Raw genomic sequence first — 18,116 nt, 5'->3', positions numbered from 1 at the left:
TAGGTGTAGGTGATGGGGGGATTCCCATTGCCAGAGACTGAAGTTGGGGTCCAGGCCCCTGTTGGACAAAGTGTTTCCCCCTCCCCCGGCCAGTGGGACATGGTGGCAGCCTTGGTCACTAGGGGTCCACCCTCCTCAACACCCCACAGGGCTGGCGTGCACAGTGGGTTGATACCTCGTACCCAGTTTGGTCAACCAGATAGAGGGGGCCCGTACTCTGGCAGCCCCATTCCTGCAGGTGTCGCCCAGGGGTTGGAAGAGATTTCCCGGGGTCCTCATGCCTCCCAGCCTATCTTCTTGCCTCCCTGGGCCCACCCTCCACCCTCCACCCTCCACCCTGGGACCGGAGGCGCCTTCCCCCAGCGGCAAGGAGGCCTGGAGCAGGGCCTGTGGGGCAGTGGGCATGCGCCAGACACCTGGCACCTTCCTACCACCGCTGCATGCCTTCCTGGGGCCTGGCCTGGCTGACGGGGGCGCTCAGGAATGCAGCGTGGGTGGGGGCAATTCCCAGCCCAGCCAACCTCCACTCGTCCCCCCGACAGCTTCCTGCTGCCCTTTCTGCAGGCCTGAGCTCAGCGTCTCCGGATCAGGATCCTGGGCCCCAACCTGTGAGGGGAGAAAGTCTTGTGGACCAACCCAAACCATGTGGTTTGGCCCTTGCCCAGCTTTCATATCCTGCACCTTCGACAGGAGCATCCTTCTCCCAGCCCCGCCATCCCTCCATACCCAGCCACGCAGAAATCCTCCTCACCACCGTCAGGTGCGCTGGGGTAAACTCACTCTGCGTGTTAAATCTTGCAGCCCCTCAGGTTCCCAGTGCTTGTCACACCTACGCCCTTAGAGTACTTTAGTTGTACAGATGGGTAAACCGAGGCTGCGAGAAGCGAAATAAGTCATCAAAGGTCATACAGCTAGAGAAAAACACACCTCAATTTCCCTGACCCACAGACCACAGAACACCCCACTGGGTGTCCCAGAAGGGCTAGCAGATTGGGTTGAATTACAGGGAGTTTGGGGCCTCGGATGAGACACAGGGTTGTGCTTTAGGCCTGCAGGCGGGGGTTGAGGAAGCCACTTCTCTCCCTGATTCTCTGTGCCTTTTGGAACACGAGGAGAATATTTTTTACTTGGCTGTAGAAAATCAGACCTCAACGTGAAAGGCTGGAAAGATTACTCTTCAATCGGGGAATTTTCCTCCCTGGGCGGGACTGTTTATTTGCTGAAGGGATGCCCAGGGAATTTAACCCTCCATATCATCGTCCTCCTGGCTTTGCCTTCCCCAGGGAAGCTCCTTGGCCCCAGGCAACCAGATGGAAGGACAGATGTTTGGGCACTGCCCTGCCCGGTTCCACCTCCACCTCACCCACCCCCGCACCAAGCCTGGGTGCAAGAGCTAGTGATGGGGCACAATTCCTTCATCTGCAAATTGGGGCTAAACTTCCCACCCAGCAGAGGGGCCTGCCTGGGGTTGAAAGCAGAACCCCCTCTTGGGCCCCTCATTCAGAACCCCCCCCCCAAAAAAAAACATAGACCAGGACATACACTTATAAACTGTGGAAAAAGAGAACTTGACTTTATTCAGAAAGTCTACAAAATACAGAATGCGGATAACTCGCTTACTGTAAGTCAGAAAAATAAATAAATTCCGGGGGCCGGGCAATTTTTTTTTAAAAACATTTTTTGGTTGTTTTTGCCATCCGGCTTCTCCTAAATATAAGATAAAATGTGATTTATTTGCAGATATAAAATATAAAGTCCAGCTCAGGGCCACACACCACTTTTCCCAGGCAGTGGGCGCTGGGCTCTGGCTGGGGAGAATAACTTAGATTCGTGCAATAAATAAACAGCAGGGAGGAGCAGCTGTATAGTTGGTGGGGGGGGCAGGGGAAGGCTCGGGCCCGGCTTCCCAGGAGAATGGCGATCAATGGCAGTGGTCAGCCCCCATCCCACAGGGTGGACAGGTGGGACCCTTTCCTTTAAGGACCCCTATCCCAGGCTGCAGAAACATAGGATCTGTCTTCTCATCTCCCCACCGCCACAGTGGTCACCTCCTTGGTCCCCTTTCTCTTTGGCTGGCCAGCTCCCTGGCTGCGGGGAGAGCCCAGGGTTGAGCCTGGCCAGCTCCTTCCCTCTCTTCCATCTGCATCACCTTCTCTCTCCCTCTACTTCTCTTCACCTGACTCACAGAGAGCCATCTCCCAGGCCACGGAGGCCCTTTCACCACCTGTTCAGGCCCTGGCCGCTGTCCCCCTGACAACCACGGCTGGAATCTCAGGGCAGCAGTGGGAAGACAGGGTTCCAGCTCAACCACTAAGCATATGTGGCCTTGGGCACGTCCGATAGAGGCCTGTTTTCTCCTCTGTTAAGTGGGCTTCACTAGGTGATTTCTAATGAGTCTTCCAGCTTTGGAAGGCCAGGCATCTGGGTGCAAGGCGGAGGCGGGAGCATCAGCTTCCCAGCTAGACAGCCCCACAAGACCCATACCGGGCCAAGCCTAGTCCTGTATCCCTGGCGGGCGGGGAGGGGCTGATGGCACAAGCTGAGCAGTTACAAAATGAGGGGTGGCCGTCTTCCCCTCGATGGCCCTTCTCTAATCCGCTCTGTATCCCCTCCTCCCAAACTAAGAAGGCTGAATTTTCTACCAGAGGAAACCCCAGACCCCGACCCCACCCTACCTCCTATCTCATCACCGTTGCCCCTCCCAAGGCCATTAGGTCCCAGTTGCAGGGGCCGCAGGAGGAAGACAGGCTCTGGGGAGGGAACGTGTGTGTTCATCACGGGGGCTGGTGGCTGCAGAGAAATGGCACTTGGAAACAGACTGCGCTTAGGCACTTAGGGAAGGCAGCTGGGGTCGGAGGGGCTGTGGTTTGGAGAATGGGCGTGGGCGGAGCGAGCGGGGCTCGGCGGCCACTAGGAGCAGGCGGCGGGGGCGGGGCCGGGGGCGGGCCCAGGTCCGGGGGCGGGGCCCGGGCTCGGGGCCGACTTGACGATGGTGATGACGCTGGCCGGAGCCACCAGCGCGGCGGGCCCGCGGGCGGCGGCCACGGAGCGGGCGAAGCCCTGCAGCGCCTCGCACTTGCCGCGCAGCGCGTCGAGCTCCAAGCGCATGGCGGCGTTCTCGCGCGCCAGCTTGTCCACCTCGCGCTCCAGCTCCGACTTCTGCTTCTGCAGCTCCTCTTTCTGGCACACGCGCTTCACGCGGCAGCTGGCTGCGTAGCCGCGGTTCTTGAGTGTGCGGCGCCGCTGCTTGAGCCGCGTCACCTCCTCGGCTGAGAGCCCGCGCAGGTGCCGGTTCAGCTCGCGCACCGACAGCCCCATCAGCGCCTCGTCGGACAGGTGCGGCGTGTTCTCGCTCAGCTCGCGCTTGATCTGCGGGCAGCAGGTCGGGCGCATGGGGAAACTGAGGCCCAGGGTCACACTCCAACCTGCGGGCCCAGAGCTCTGGACCTGGCGCGCAGCAGGTGCTGGGGACGGCTCCCCCTCCACCGCTAGTGTTCCCCCTTAACCGCCAGGGGCACTGAGGTGGTGGCTGGACTTGCTCCAAGACTCGGAAGGGGAGCAGTAATCCCGAAAGGGGAAACCGGGCCAAACCGGGATCTGAACACAAAAGGAGCCACCCCAGAGCTCAGCCCGGATTCTAACCCAGCGACGGGGCCTGGACTCAGCTGGAGAAACCCAGGAAAGCACCTTTGAAGTCCTACAGCCCAGGGGACATTGTTCCGATGGGGAAGCAGGTCCAGAGAGGGAAGTGACCTGCCTCGGGGCACACAGCCTATGGCCAGCCTAGGTACACAGCCTAAGCCCTTTCAGTGGCTTCATGAATGCCTGATGCCTGCTGAGCCACTCTTGGGGATTCCAGGAACTGAAGGGGAAGTTGGGATGGGAGCTCAGCGGGGGCAGGGAGGGAGAGGAGGACCAGAGACAACAAGGGCTGCCTTCTCACCTTCAGGGCTTTGCTGGATAAGGGATCCACAGACATGTTTGCAGAAGGTGCCCTCTGGGCTGAGACCTAGGGGAGACAGGAGGCCAAGGTCAGTTTTTTTTCCCACTTGGAATAAAACCCAAACACACTACCTTGGCATTCAAGGCCCCTGCTGTCTTAGAACTCATCTCATACCACTTTCCTCTGCCCCACTGGTCCAGCCACAGTGGCCTCACTGAGTGGTTCATTCCAGCCTCAGGGCCTTTGCTGTTCTCTTCCCTGTTATCTCCCCATAGACTCCTCATCATTTAGGTCTCTGCTCAGTGCCACCTCTTCAAAGAGGTCTAACTATCCAGCTAAACCACTCCTTGTGCCATATCACATAACCCCATTTACTAACTCACAGGCACCCCAGACTCATTTCCCACTACTGCCCGCCTCCTTCTGCACTCCAGCCACAAGGAATTTTTTTTAAAAATATTTATTTATTTAATTTATTCATTTGGTTGTGCTGGGTCTTAGTTGTGGCAGGCAGGCTCCTTAGTTGTGGCACGTGGGCTCCTTAGTTGTGGCATGCATGTGGGATCTAGTTCCATGACCAGGGATCGAACTGGGCCCCTTGCATTGGGAGCACGGAGTCTTAACCACTGCGCCACTAGGAAAGTCCCAGAATTGCTTTCACTTCCTCTCACCCTATGCTTTCTTGCGTTTGGGCCACCCCAAACCTTGTGACACTTCTCCCCCCACCCCCACTTCATCTGGCAGACTCCTACTATTCAGCCTTCTGCCCTGGACGTAGACATCTCCTCCTCCAGGAAGCCCTCCCAGGCTCCTAGGACTTGTTCAATACCACCCACCCCAGCAGTTCTCCCCTATGTTGTAATGGTCTGTTTCCTTGACTCCCTACCAGACAGGGAGCTCCACAGGCAAGAGCCAGGCCCAGGCAGCTTTGGGTGCTGAGGCTGCCAGCACAGGGGCTGGCAGGGAGCAGGCACCGGTGAAGTGTGGATGGGTCTATGACACTGTCCATCACCCAGCTTGTCAGAGTCTGAACCAAGTGCCAAGCCCAAGCCCTGCTGAATACCATCGAGAGACAAACCTCCTGGCCCTACCTCCAATTCTTCCTCCTTTCCATCTGCCTCCTGGCTTCTGCATGGCAGGGATGGTACGCAGACGCCAGGAGGATGGGAAGGGAGCAGAAGGGATTCTATCCTCATGACTGGCTCCCAGGTGGGGTATGGGAAACAAGGAGAGGAACACGGGATTAAGGGTAAAGCCTGGGTTTGAGTCCCATCTCTCTTTTCTCCAGGCTGTGTGACCGTGGGCAAGCCACTCCACCTCTCTGGGTCTCCACTTTCCCATCTGTAGGATGCAAACAATACCTGCCTCGCAGGGTTTTGGTGGAACTAAGTGGTACAAACTGGAGAGGTCAGTGAGCACCTGGGTGGTTATTAGAATTAATGAGTCTGTCCAGGAGGGGTTGGGCCTGTAGCAATTCCTGGGACCTCGCTTTGATTTGGCAGCTCCTGGCTGGCCAGAGTCACACAGGAAAGGTCCTGAGAGACCGTCTGGCCCCTGCCTCCTCACTTCACCCGAGGGGAGGTGGAGACAAGAGAGGGGCATCTCTTGCCTGAAGTCACACAGCAGGTGAATGGCTGCCTCCCCCCAAATCAGGAGGAATTCTGAACACCTGTAAAGGCCCCAGGACTGAATCCTGATCCCTTTCACACCATCATCACCCCAGTTCTCCCAACAACCCTGTGAGGCCAGAGATGTCAATAGAGTTGTCCAGGGTCACACAGCTAACAGGGGGTGGATCCTGGGACTGAGGCCACATTGAGCCAAGCGTCTCCTCCCAGTGTGGCCCTTACAGGGCACCCTCTCTGGGCCCTGTTTCCCCACCCCTGTGAAGCGGAGGACTCGCCAGTCTCCAAGGCTGCCCAGCTCTGATGTGCCAGGATTTGTATTGGGTCTGCTAGGGATATGCAAATGACATACAGATATCCAGGCCCCCTGGCCAGCTGTTCAGGGAGCTGGGGTGTTAGGTGACACCCAGGCAGTCTGGGCTACACGGAGAGCCTAATGGGAGAGGGGAAGCCTCTCCTGACATAGGCTAACTAAGAGCCTGCTAGGTGCTGAGCGCTGGGTGCTATGGCTGATGCAGAACTTGGGAGGCATGTCCCCTCGTATAAGTCATTTTTCCTCTCTGGACCTTGGCTTCCTCACTTATAAAGTGGGGACAATCATCATAGTATTAGCGTGTAAAATACAAGAGGCTTAGACAAGATCAGAAGTGGCAGATGGTTGGTTTATCTCACCATCACCCCTCCCTCCACTCCTAACACAGACATCAGTAATCAATCACAGCACTTTTTCCCACTGAGGTTGGACACAGCCCCTGAATCTTTCTCAGCACAGCACAGTTTTCCACTGAGCTTGGACACAACCTCAGAATCCTCGTCAACACAGCCCTCCAGATTAGGCCCAAGAGGAAACTGTTGGCCATCCGCTCTTCTATCTAATGGCTGAAGGACCCACCCCCTCTGCTGGCTGTGATTCTAAGTACTTTGGGGCCCTAGGGAAGCTTTGAACCTGTTCTTCCCTCCTTTCATCTTTCTCCTCCTGTCCTAGCCTCAGCAGCCTCAAGCACATGCTGGATGTCAGCTGAGGCACCTATGTTTGCGCAGGAATGTCCTAGCTCAGCAAAGTCAGGCAATCACAGGGGAAGTCACAAGAAGGGGGACCTTTCTGATAACCTCAGGCTTTCAGCCTCCAACTTCAGGCCAGAGGCTGCTGGGCTATCAGCCAAGGGGCCGGGGTCCTCCACCAGGCTGCCTCAGCCAGTCCGGTAGACCTGGGACCTGAGACAGCAGCTGATCCAACCTCCTTGTTCTGTAACTGAAGCAACCGGGCAGCTGTTTGGTGGCAGTGGTGGGCTGGAACCCAGGAGTACCGACCCCCAGCTCAGGGCTCTTTCTTCATTGCCAGCCACCGCACTTCCCCCACGCCCCCACCCCTGTTTCTTCCCTTTTTCTTCTTGAGGCCGGCAGAGCTGACCTCAGGGGTCTGCAGGTTCCTAACGTTCCCTTGGAGGCACGGAGAATGAAGTTACTCTTGGGGGATTGACAGCTGCCCTGCCCAGTCGGCAGCCACATCCCCTGCCCCCTAGTAGACGGCCCACCCGCTGGCATGGGCTCCTCGCTGACTGCTGAGCCATTTTGCTTCCTCTGTGAGGACAGAGGGAAAAAATGTGTTTTCCTGGGCCTTGGCAGCCAGCACTGGTGGAGCCTCCTCCCTGCTGGAAGGGGAGCAAAGCTGGGAGAACCCAGCTGGGAAGTAGGAGCCTGGGGGTCCAGCTCAGTTTCTACCACCTGCTCACACTCGCTGTGTGACTTCAGGTACGCCACTCCCTCTCTCTGGGCCCAACACGCCAAACCACCAAGCCTAAGGTTCCTCCTAGCACTGACAGTCTCAGAGTTTAGAGTGTCAGATTCTGGCCCAGAATGGAGCTCCAAGACCACCAGCGGAGTAGAGGCCCTGGAGGAAGGGAAAGGAAATCAGGGGAGGCTTCCTGGGGGCAGGGGCATGAGAACACAAACTCAGACTATCAGCCTCAACCCTCCCTCTGCTCCACTTGCATAGCCAGGGACCACTTCCTCTTTCAGCTGAACCATGACCAAAGCCACCTCCTCACTGGCCTCTAGTCGTGCCTGCCTCCACCTCTGACCCCACCATCTATCCTCGCCCAAGAGCTGTCAGAGGGAGCATTACTGACACAAACTTATAACCTGATCATGTTCGGCCCATTTCAAAACCCTAGGATGCCAGCCTCCCTTCCAGCCTTTCGGGCCTCCACTATGTTCTCTCCCCACTCTCTTCCAGGATCCTCAGGCTGACAACAAATGAATGAGCGCCCAGTAAACTCTACCATCTCTGCACTTTTCCCAGAGGGTCACATGGGGTGTGTGTGTGGGGTGGGGTGGGGGGAGGATGTCACCTGGACCCTGAAGTATCTGCTCGCTTTGGGGAAACTGCTTCAAGAATCCTACAGCCCATGCCCAGGCTTCTTGCTTCCCTGGGGTTCCCAGGCCTTTTTCTCTAAGTGTTGTGGAGTTCTACCAGAATACTGACACAGTGCTCATTCATTCATTCACTCAGCAAACACCCAAGAAGCACCTACCCTGTAGGTGCCAGGCTCAGTGCTGGGCTTCCTTAGACCCAAAGTTGAATCAAAGCCCCTGCCCTCAAGGCATTCATAGATGATCATCACTTGATCTGACAACCTGGCTGACTGGTCACCTCCTCAGGGAAGCCTTCCTTGATTGCCCTGGCTAAGTCAGAGCTCTGTTATATACTTCCTAACCACAGTGACTTCCCCCTCATACCACCCATCTCAGCTGTGGTTTTGCATTTAGGTTAGTGGCTCTTCCTTCAACTTTGTCTCCCTTCCTTGACTGTAAGCTCCCAGAGGGCAGGCTTTGGATCTGATTTGTTCACCATGTTATCCCCAGCATCTAGGCCGTGATGGGCTCCATGGCAATGCAGGCTAAAAGTGTTAGGACTGAGGGAGGCACAGAGGCCAAGGGAGCCGACATTGGGTCCTGGGCCCTACTGAAGGCCCAGGGGTGGTTCCATGGGAGGTTAAACCTCTCAGTACTAGCTTTCCATCTATGACTGAGTCAACCAGCCACTCCCTCTTGCCCCCCACCCTCCCTGGTCCCTAGCCCTACGCAGGGATGTTTCTTGCCCAGCTTTGAGGATGGGCCTGCTTGATCCCTGTGCTCCTGGCGGCCGCCTCCCTTACTTGGACCCCACATACTTCTGGACACCCTTGGCCTCAGCCTGGGGCGGTCGGCTCTGCTTTCTCTCCCACAGTTCCCCTGGAAATTAGGTTGTGTGTGCAAGCTGCCATACCTCTCCCATTCTACCCCCATCCTACCACCTTGGATGTTACCTAGTTCCTGTTGCAGATGGGGACACAGAAGTTCCCAGCTGTGGTAGCTGCTCAAAGATTCAAAGTTAAAAGTTTATCTGATCAGACTTCCCTGGTGGCTCAGTGGTTAAGAATCCGCCTGCCAATGCAGGGGACACGGGTTTGATTCCTGGTCCAGGAAGATCCCACATACCGCGGAGCAACTAAGCCCGTGCACCACAACTACTGAGCCTGCACTCTAGAGCCTGGGAGCCACAACTACTGAGCCCGTGCGCCTTGAGCCTGTGCTCCACAACAAGAGAAGCCACCGCAATGAGAAGCCCACGCATGGCAACAAAGAGCAGCCCCCGCTCTCTGCAACTAGAGAAAGCGCTCGTGCAGCAACGAAGACCCAATGCAGCCAAAAATAAATAAATAAAGTAAATTTATTTTAAAAAATGGTTATCTAATCAAGCTCAATGCCCTCCTCCCAACCCCCATGATTCTGTAGCCTTGTGGGTGGGAGGACAGGGAGGGCAGAATAGGACCAAGGCATTCCTAAACCCCAGCCCACCCCTCAGCCTCCCTCAGCAGGGGGCTGATGGATGAGGAGGCGGGGCGAGGTTGGGGGCCCCACCCCTCTCGCATTAACCTCTCATGCACCAAGTCCAGCAGGCCCACTGCTTGTTTTCCATGCCTGGCCCAGGCCCTCAACTATCTCCTCAGGTCCGGTCATCCATAGGTCTGTCTGACTAGTCCCACCTGTGAACTGAAACCACCAGGAGGGCAGAAACCAGCTCCACCCCAACCTTGGGTTCTCACCCTCCCTGACCCAGCAGGTACAACCTCTAGAACCCAGACCAGCCAGAGGAAGCCTGGTATCCCTTCCTACTTCCGACTTTTGCCGTGGGTTTTTCTGGCCCTTCCTGCTTCTCCTGAGACCGAAGGGTTGGGCAACCCTGGGGATGAAGGAGAGTCCTGAGGGGAGAGTCTGTCTTCCCCCAGCTAGCCAGAAAACTTGGGGACAAGGACCTGGACGCCAGCCTACTTTGTTGCCAGACCCACTAGGGTGCTGGGGCCAGGGGTGGCCCCCTCACCTCGTCGCGCAGAAGAGCCCTGTGGGATCTTTGATATTTCGCCCCACCCTGTGGCTGAAGGCGCCGGCTCTGGGCGGGGGACAAACACCGCGGGTCACATGGCTGCGGTCCTGGGAAACTCCGGGGAGAGCAAGGGCCTGGACGCCGCCGGCTGGTGGAGAGCAGACAACCCGGGAGAGAATTCCCGGACCCCTTGTGACTATGGACTGGGCCGCTTCTCTAGCTGCGTCCCTATTCCGTGTTTATTCCTGTGGTCACTCTCTCTCCGAGGTACGCTCCGCTGGTACACAGGCGCCAGGGTCCTTATCCTCCTGGGAGCGCGCGGACACACACACACACACACACACACACACACACACACACACACACACTCCCCAAGGTACACGGCGCAAGCACGCACCTGACGGCATACCCAGGAAGGTGGCCAGGGAACACACACGCACGCCCGCCCTCGGACGTAAACAAACCGCGCACGCACGGCCCGCGGGCACCGGTCCAGGGACTGTTCTCACCGAGTCACGTACTTTCACACACCGCTCCCGGCCCCGCCTGGGCGGACGCTGACGCTCGCCAGCCCGCGCTGCCCCTTCCTGCCCGGCTTCGCCGCCTCTCGGCCCGCGCCCCCAAAATGGGGCCCATAACCCCCGCACCCCGCCAAGCTTGCTTCGGCCGCGTCTCGGCCCCGCCGGACCTCTGCCCTTCCCCCCCCACCCCAACTCCCCAAGCCAGCCGTCCCGGCGAGGGATCCACGGGAGCACCGACTGAGTGAGCACCGGCGCCCTGCCCCAGGCACGTTCCCGGGGTGCGGAGACCCTGCCGCCTCCAGGTCCCGCGCGCCCGTCCCGGTCCAGGACCAGCGACCCTCACCCGCCTCTCGGCCTGCTTCGCCTGGCGTCCCTGGCACTCGCGGGTCCCGCTGCCTTCCGAGCTGCTGTCCCGGCCCGCGCCCTGGTCAGTCTCCCCTCCAAGCCCGGCTCCCGGGAGCGACGCGCCGAGTTTTGTTGTGGGGCGGGAAGCGCAGGGGGCCGCGCGGAGTTGTAAGGCGAGCTTCCCGGAATTACTCACTCACAGGATTCCTTTCATTCATAAAAACTCAGTCATGCGGTGACGTCACCTCCCCGGCCGCCCCCCGGCCCCGGAGAGTCCTCCCAGCTCCTCAGCCCCGCCCCCTTCCAACTCCGCCCCGGAAGACCCCTCCCACACCCAGGCCCCGCCCCCGGGATTTTCAATCCCAGCTAGAGCGCTGGCTAGGGGCATTCACGTGACACCTCACTAGAGCCGCTCGGATGAAGGTGTCATTTGTCTCATTTTACAGTCGACAGTCCTGGGCCGCCTCCTTTCGACCTACACCCTCTGCCTTGATGATCTCATCTAGTCTCGTGGTTTTAAATGCCATCTGTAGGCTCAGGAGCTCCAAATTTGTATTTCCAGAGGGAACAGCGTCTCTTGAGTTTCAGACTGTATCCAACTGCCCACTCAACGCCTCCACGTGGGTACCAGATGGGGCCTGCATACCCTGCACGGCCAAAATCCAACTCCGGAGCATCAACCCTACCTCAGCAACCCACACCTCCAGTCTCTCCCACATCAGCTGTTCAAGCCCAGACCTAGGAGCCTTGCTCCATGCCTTTCTCCTTCCTCTTCACTTCATGAGTCAGGCTGGCTCCACCTCCAACACTACCCTGCATCTGACCACTTCTGGCCAACCCCAGTCCTACCACCTGATCCAGGGACCATCAACTTGCCTGGACAATGGCCGAGGGCTCCTGATAACTTCCTTACTTTGCCCCTAAAGGCTTTCTTCGCACACCAATGTTCTCGAAACAAAGATCAGATTGTTTCACACTCTCCCACCCTCTGGCTTAACGCCCTCAAAGGTTTCCCTTTGCATTTAGAATATAAACTGTACTCCTGTCTTCGGCGTACAGGGCCCTAAGCCATCTGGCCTCTACCCAGCGCTGCAGCCTCACCTCCCGTCACTCTCCCCTCACCACTACTCTTCAGCCACACTGCCCTTCTTACTGTTCCTCAAACACACCAAGCTCATTCCTGCCACAGGTCCTTTGCACTTGCTGTTTCCTCTTCTGTTCACTGCCTGGCTCTTTCTCATCTTTCAGGTCAGCTCAGATGTCCCTGCCTCAGAGAGGTCTTTCCTGAGAGCCCTGGCTAAAGGAGCCCCCACCTCTGAAATTTGTTTTTATATTACCTTAATATTCCCATAGGGTATTATCTTGCTTATGTATTTGCTTATTATTCAGTGTCTGTCTTCAACCAGAATGTAAGTTTCATGAAGGTAGAACCTTGTCTATCTTGCTGACCACTTCACGTCCTGTACCAGAGCAGTGCTCTGTACATAGTAAGCCCTCAATAAACACATGTTGAGGAAATAAATGAGTGAAGGCTCAGAGAGGTAAAGTGACTTTCCAAAGTCACCCAGCCAGGAAGTATAAGAACTGGAGTTTGAATCCAGACCTAACTAATTCCTGATCCAGACGTTTGGGGCTCTGCCCAGCTGGGTGGGGCCCAGCATAAATGTAGGGATGTATTCAGGGCCTGGAGCTCCACCCAAAAGAGGCGGCTTTGGGGGCAAAATGGGAGAGTGTCCCAGTTCCTTCTTTTCTTTGCTCATGGTGTTTCCATTGCCTGAAATGCCTGCTGTCACTCCAAGAGCCATGTCTTTTTTTTTTTTTTTTTTTTTGAAACTGACATCACAGCACCTACCTTATCTTACTGAGTAGGGCCTAGGACCTCCCCAACTAGGAGGTCTTTGTGTGGAGCCCTGGTCACCAGCAAGGCTCCCTCTTCCTTTGACGTAGTGTAATTTGATTTCAGAGCCCTTGCTATGCTTCCTTGCCTCTGGGCCTTTGTCCACCTGGGATTGTGACATCTATCCCTTACCTCCCAAAGGCCTTGGGTTTCATATGCAGATTGGCCCACTAGCTTCCCAAGTGACCAAATATTGCAGCAGTTATGTCTGGCACTCAAACAATTCCCCTTACCTTATATTTACATATCAAGGAGAGCCACTCATGTTACCTCTTGGGGTAAAAAGTTCTCAGTTTTAGAAACTGCACAATTGCGATTGTTTTCTTTACCCTCCATTTTCAATGAGCTTTTCAAAAGCTGAGGCCATAGTAGGTGCTCAGCTAGTGAATGAATCCCCAGTGGGTCTGCACAACACCCCTGGACACCAGGCTGCCTAAACCCTCTCCCATCCCCTGCCTGCCTGCATTAGGGGGTCAGCACTTCAGTATCCACCCAGCTGGGACTGCTCCCCACGGATGTGTCTCCCTTTCTGGTCAAGGTCAAGGGACATGGTGCAATGTCATATTTAAAAGTGGGAGCTCTCTGGCTTGAAGGGGGTTCCTAATGGCCAAATCTGGGACAATTTGAACATCAAAAGAAGTAACAGTAACCATGGATTATAGCCTATTGAATAAGAGAAGAATTCAAACTGATATGAATAAATAAATGAGAAAACACCTCCTTCAAGTAAAAAGAAGGACAGAATTAGAAAATGGCAATTAAGACCACAAAGTAATAATAGAGTCCTCAAAGAATCACCAGTGGACACAAAAATTTGATGAGGAACATATTACATGGGTCCAAAGTATTTCTCCATAGACAATTATTAATTACAAATAGTAACTTTACAGTGGAGAAACCTGGCAGGTACCATCTTCACTAAGTGACAAAAGTTAAAATCACCAGGAATGGGACAAATTGACATGTGTAGCTCCTAAATGATTCATGGAGAAGGAGACAGCATCACTTCTGTGGTGCTCCTGCCGAAAATTCATACAATCACTCTCCTCGTGAGGAAACATCAGACAAACCTAAACTGAGAGAAGTTCTATAAAATAACTAGAACTGTATGCTTAGAAAAAATGACAGGATCATGAAAGATAAAGAAAGGGGAACTGTTCCAGATTAAAGGAGCCAAAGGAGATGATTGAATGCGACGTGTGATCCAGAATTTTCTTTTGTCATGAAGGATGTTATTAAGATAATTGGTAAAATCTGAATAATGTCTGAAGCCTAGATAATAGTATCGTATCGATGTCAATTTCCTGATTTCGATTATTGTCCTATGGTCATGGAAGAGAATGTCCTTGATTCTAGGGAACACATACTGAAGTGCTTAGAGGTAAGGGGCATCTATCTGCAATTTACTCTCAAATGGTTCAAAACCATTGAGAGAGAGCGGATTATTGAGAAAATGTGCTAAAATATTTATAACTGGGGAATCTGGATGAAGCGCATATAGAAATTCTCTATCATTCTTGCAATTTTGGGTTTAATAAAGAAGTAGGTTTTTGTTTGTTTGGTTCTTTTTTTCTTTTCTTGGCCGTGCCACGTGGCATGCGGGATCTTAGTTCCCCTATCGAACCTGTGCCACCTGCAGTGGAAGTGTGGAGTCCTAACGACTGGACCACCAGGGAAGTCCCTGTTTGTTAGTTTAAGGTAGGGGCTCTCAGGAATTCCCTGGAGGTTCAGTGGTTAGGACTCCAAGGTTTCACTACTGAGGGCCTGAGTTCAATCCCTGGTGGGGGAACTAAGATCCTGCAAGCCATTCGGCCCGGCCAAAAAAAAAAAAAAGAAAAATTAAGTAGGGGCTCTCAAGTTAGCCTGTGGGCTCAAATCCCAGCCTCACCCACCACCAGCTGAGTGACTTAACCTCTCCCTTCCTCCTTTGTAAACTGGGTTTACTAATAGCGCCTGCTTCATAGACTGTGAAACAATTTCTTGGGTTCACACTTAGAAGCATTGGGCACAGTGCCTAGTATGGAATGAGATCAATAAATATTGGGTTAGAGAGAGATGAGTCCTCTGGAGTCCCCTAGGACACTCCCTCTGAGAACCTGCGTCTTCCCCAGGTGAGTGACTCGAAGCCAGTGAAGACCTCACCCTGCCCAGAGACCCCACCTCCTGTCAGCAGGGAGTGGCCTTGTTGCCAGTTTCTTGGGATAGAGCCACCCTCTGCCAGCACAGTCTGGCAGACCTCTAACTGGCCCAGCTAGTCCCTGTTCACCTGCTCGAGGGTCCAAAACACCAAACAGCACCCAAGCAGGTCCCTGTGGGACCCTGGTGCACAGTAGGCACCTTGCCCAATAGTAGCAGCTCAGTAACCAGGCTTGACCCAAGCCAGGATCTGCAGCTCAGATCGCACCCCTGGCTGACCCCAGAGTGGGGCATTCCTTGCTCCGAGCCTCAGTTTTCCACCTGCAGAGTGAGAGTGTAGAATTAGGGCAGTGGTTTTTAAACAATCTCAAACCACAGTAAACTTCCTTCACATGAAAGTTGACTCTGCAGAATGTCCCTCCTCGTAAAACAGCTAGAAGCTGGGCTGCTATGGAGGAGACCAGGGTTGGCTTCAAGGTTCCCCTGTTGAGTGTTCTCTGGAGGCCCTTCCTGCCCTGAGATTTGATTTCCAGGCCCCCATGAATGCCTGTCCCTGGACCCTGGGGCCTTCCCTGCCCCGCTCTGCAGGGCAGCTCCATCAGCTGGGCCGGGTCCCACATTTCCTGCGGGGCCCTCTACTAGGTGGGAGTGATAATCAGAGGCATCCCTTTCGGCACCTTCAGGCACCTTATCTTGTCGCAGTTCTTCCACCCACCGCATGGTCCGAATCAGTTTCTTCTTACTGCTTATTACTTCTGACTATACTTATTCCTATTACGTTTATGAGATGCTTCCTTTGAGCCAGGCACAGTGCTAAATGCCTAAGACCTGTTTGCATAGTAGATATTTTCCCATAGTGTATCTTTTCTCCCACTGCTAAACAAACCAATCATCCGAAAAAATATTATCTGTACTTTTTATCACATTTCAATATCTTTATAAATTCAACTTTTCCTTCTTACCATAGCCCTCCCCAATGAGGCGGAACGGTGGTGCAGAAACGATCATCTTCATTTTAAAGCTGACGTTCTGGGGATGACCTTGAGCCTTCAGGAGCGACATGGGGACTCTCTGGAGGCTGAGTGTCCTCTGCAGTGCCGGAGGAGGGCGAGCTCTGTTCCTCTAAATCCCAGTGGTCAGACTGGCTCAGGTCTCAGCATTTCTCCAGGAGACCGACCTACCCCAGGATGGTGTGGAATACAGCACATTCATGTGTCACCCAACCACCATTCTGCTTCCAAGGCTGCATGTCTCCACTGGATTGGTGAGAGGATTGTCAGTGTTTTGCTCCTGGGCCTACTTCCAGCTGCTTATTTGTGTTTTGTTTGTTTGTTTTGTTTTTAATATTTATTTATTTGGTTGCACTGGGTCTTAGGTGCGGCAGGCGGGCTCCTTAGTTGTGGCATGCAAACTCTTAGTTGCGGCATGTATGTGGGATCTAGTTCCCGGACCAGGGATCAAACCCGGGCCCCCTGCATTGGGAGAGTGGAGTCTTATCCACTGGACCACCAGGGAAGTCCCCCAGCTGCTTATTTGAATCCTTGCTCTGCGATGCACTACTTCCTGGCGGCAGCCCTCACTGTCCATAGTCACCAGGGCATTGGACCAGCTGTATGTTCAAGGGGATGCATGGCAGAAAATTGTCAAGGCAGGCCTTTTGGTGCCCTCAGCTTTCACCTTCGCTGGGTGGGCTTTGTTATTTCAACTATCATGATGCGGGCATCTGCAAAGCTGTGGCTATGCTGTGGAATCTCTGACCCTTTAGACATAATACCTTGAGAATTGACTGTAGACCACCTCGCCTTTGCTCCGTCATGCCATTCAACTCACGATAACAAGGAAATAACAGATAAGTCCACTGGTGAGACAAACCTCTTCTCCCAATCACCTGGTTATTTTTTAAAAATTTTTTAATTTTTTAAATAATTAATTAATTAATTAATTTTTTGGCTGCGTCGGGTCCTAGTTGCGCACGCGGGATCTTTCCTCGCGGTGCGCGGGCTTCTCTCTAGTTGTGGCATATGGGATCAATAGTGGTGATGCGAGGGCTTAGTTGCCCCACAGTATGTGGGATCCCCTGCATTGGAAAGCAGATTCTTAACCACTGGACCACCAGGGAAGTCCCCACCTGGTTATTTTTAGAATGTAATCTTTGAGGAAAGATGTGAGAGGAATTGTATCCAAGAAGCTGTCAGACTGAGTTCTGTATGCTGGGGAGTTAATGGGGTGTCTCTCAGCTTCTCACAAGACTCACAGTATAACTAAACATTATATATGAGCTTTTGCCTTTTAATTTATCAAACTCTTAGAGGGAATTCAGCTTTATTACTCTCAATATCCGATCAAGCATCTATATTTGTCCTAGGATGATGGAGAAAGGGAAATACTGTTATTTCGTGAGTAAAGACTTTGCAGAAAATTAGGCAGTGTTTAGTTTTTGCAAACATCCCCTCTCTGTTCAGTTGATACCAGTTACCCATGGTTATGTGTCCTAGGGAAATTTGAAAATTAGAAATGCTGATATTTCACATTACTGATTTCTAAATCCTAGGAAGAAGAGCCTGGAGAGTTTCTGAATATAGAGAAGTTCCATGTAGGGAAGAGGTCCCTTTATAGATATTTCAAATTGTTACAGATTCTAAACTGAGACTTAATCCTCAAATGTGTTTGTTTTACTGGTCCTAAAATAATCTGTCCACAAATATAAAATTATAAGTAGTAAGTTGTTGTTTTCCCACTGTGGGAATCTCTAATGTGAAAATGTACTCTATGAAGGAAAAGTTTTTTAAAAATCAAATGCTGTATAATTAAAAAGTAAATAAATAAGGCAAGCTGAGGTTCTGACTGATTTATGGGTTCACTAGCTGTCCAGGGAGTACCCTCCTGTGGCCGGGTGTGGGGTGCCTGATGCCCTTAATCTTCTTCCCACATCTTAGGAGTTAGATGTTGCAGGTGAGGAAATTGAGACTCTGAGAGGTGAGGAAACTTGCCCAATATCACACAGCTAGTCCCCAGCAGAGGAGGACTTGAACTCAGGTGGTCTGACTCAAGGGCCATGCTCTCTCTCACCGCCCAGGGCCAGGCATAACCATGGGCTTTGTTGGAGGGAGATGTCCCCTGTCACGTGGGCCATTCCTCCTGAGGCGGAATCCTGTACCCTCCTCCCCCTCTTCTTCCTTCCTACTTTAAAATCATAAGGCAAACTAGGGAGGGGCTGGCAGAGGGTATCCCTGCACTGGGCTGCTGTCTGCAGGGGTCCTGGGTCTGGGCTAGAGATTGTCCA

The 18,116-nt window shown here is 53.7% G+C and overlaps 1 protein-coding gene and 1 pseudogene across 5 annotated transcripts; one reads left to right on the top strand and one right to left on the bottom strand.

The window, feature by feature from the left end:
* Nucleotides 1-1,544: 1,544 nt before the first annotated feature.
* On the bottom strand, nucleotides 1,545-11,024 carry MAFF (MAF bZIP transcription factor F). 4 transcript variants are annotated; one of them, XM_082352838.1, is made up of 4 exons: nucleotides 10,799-10,983; nucleotides 9,932-10,082; nucleotides 3,944-4,009; nucleotides 1,545-3,369 (listed from the first exon to the last, which is right to left on the bottom strand). In XM_082352838.1, exons 3-4 carry the CDS (start codon nucleotides 3,977-3,979, stop codon nucleotides 2,911-2,913), a joined length of 495 nt encoding a protein of 164 aa, XP_082208964.1. In that variant the 5' UTR covers nucleotides 3,980-4,009; nucleotides 9,932-10,082; nucleotides 10,799-10,983; the 3' UTR covers nucleotides 1,545-2,910. The 4 variants fall into 4 exon arrangements, with proteins under 4 accessions (XP_082208964.1, XP_082208961.1, XP_082208963.1 ...); XM_082352835.1 differs by lacking the exons at nucleotides 9,932-10,082; nucleotides 10,799-10,983 and adding an exon at nucleotides 11,001-11,024; XM_082352837.1 differs by lacking the exon at nucleotides 9,932-10,082 and having other exon boundaries at nucleotides 10,803-10,924.
* Nucleotides 11,025-15,893: 4,869 nt separating this feature from the next.
* Nucleotides 15,894-17,669, top strand: LOC309610245 (succinate dehydrogenase [ubiquinone] cytochrome b small subunit, mitochondrial-like; annotated as a pseudogene). The gene is made up of 2 exons: nucleotides 15,894-16,151; nucleotides 16,359-17,669. The product of its transcript is annotated as a succinate dehydrogenase [ubiquinone] cytochrome b small subunit, mitochondrial-like (transcript).
* Nucleotides 17,670-18,116: the final 447 nt, after the last annotated feature.

This window comes from Balaenoptera borealis (genome assembly GCF_965194805.1).
Source record: "Balaenoptera borealis genome assembly, chromosome: 13".
Lineage (NCBI taxonomy): Eukaryota > Metazoa > Chordata > Mammalia > Artiodactyla > Balaenopteridae > Balaenoptera > Balaenoptera borealis.
Note: the sequence above shows the minus strand (reverse complement) of the source record. Positions and strands in the feature narration are given on the sequence as shown.

Excerpts from the sequence above, each read along its gene's own strand:
- MAFF (XM_082352835.1), bottom strand. Across the intron at positions 3,370-3,943 it reads TATCCAGCAAAGCCCTGAAG|ATCAAGCGCGAGCTGAGCGA; the intron begins GTGAGAAGGCAG and ends TGCTGCCCGCAG.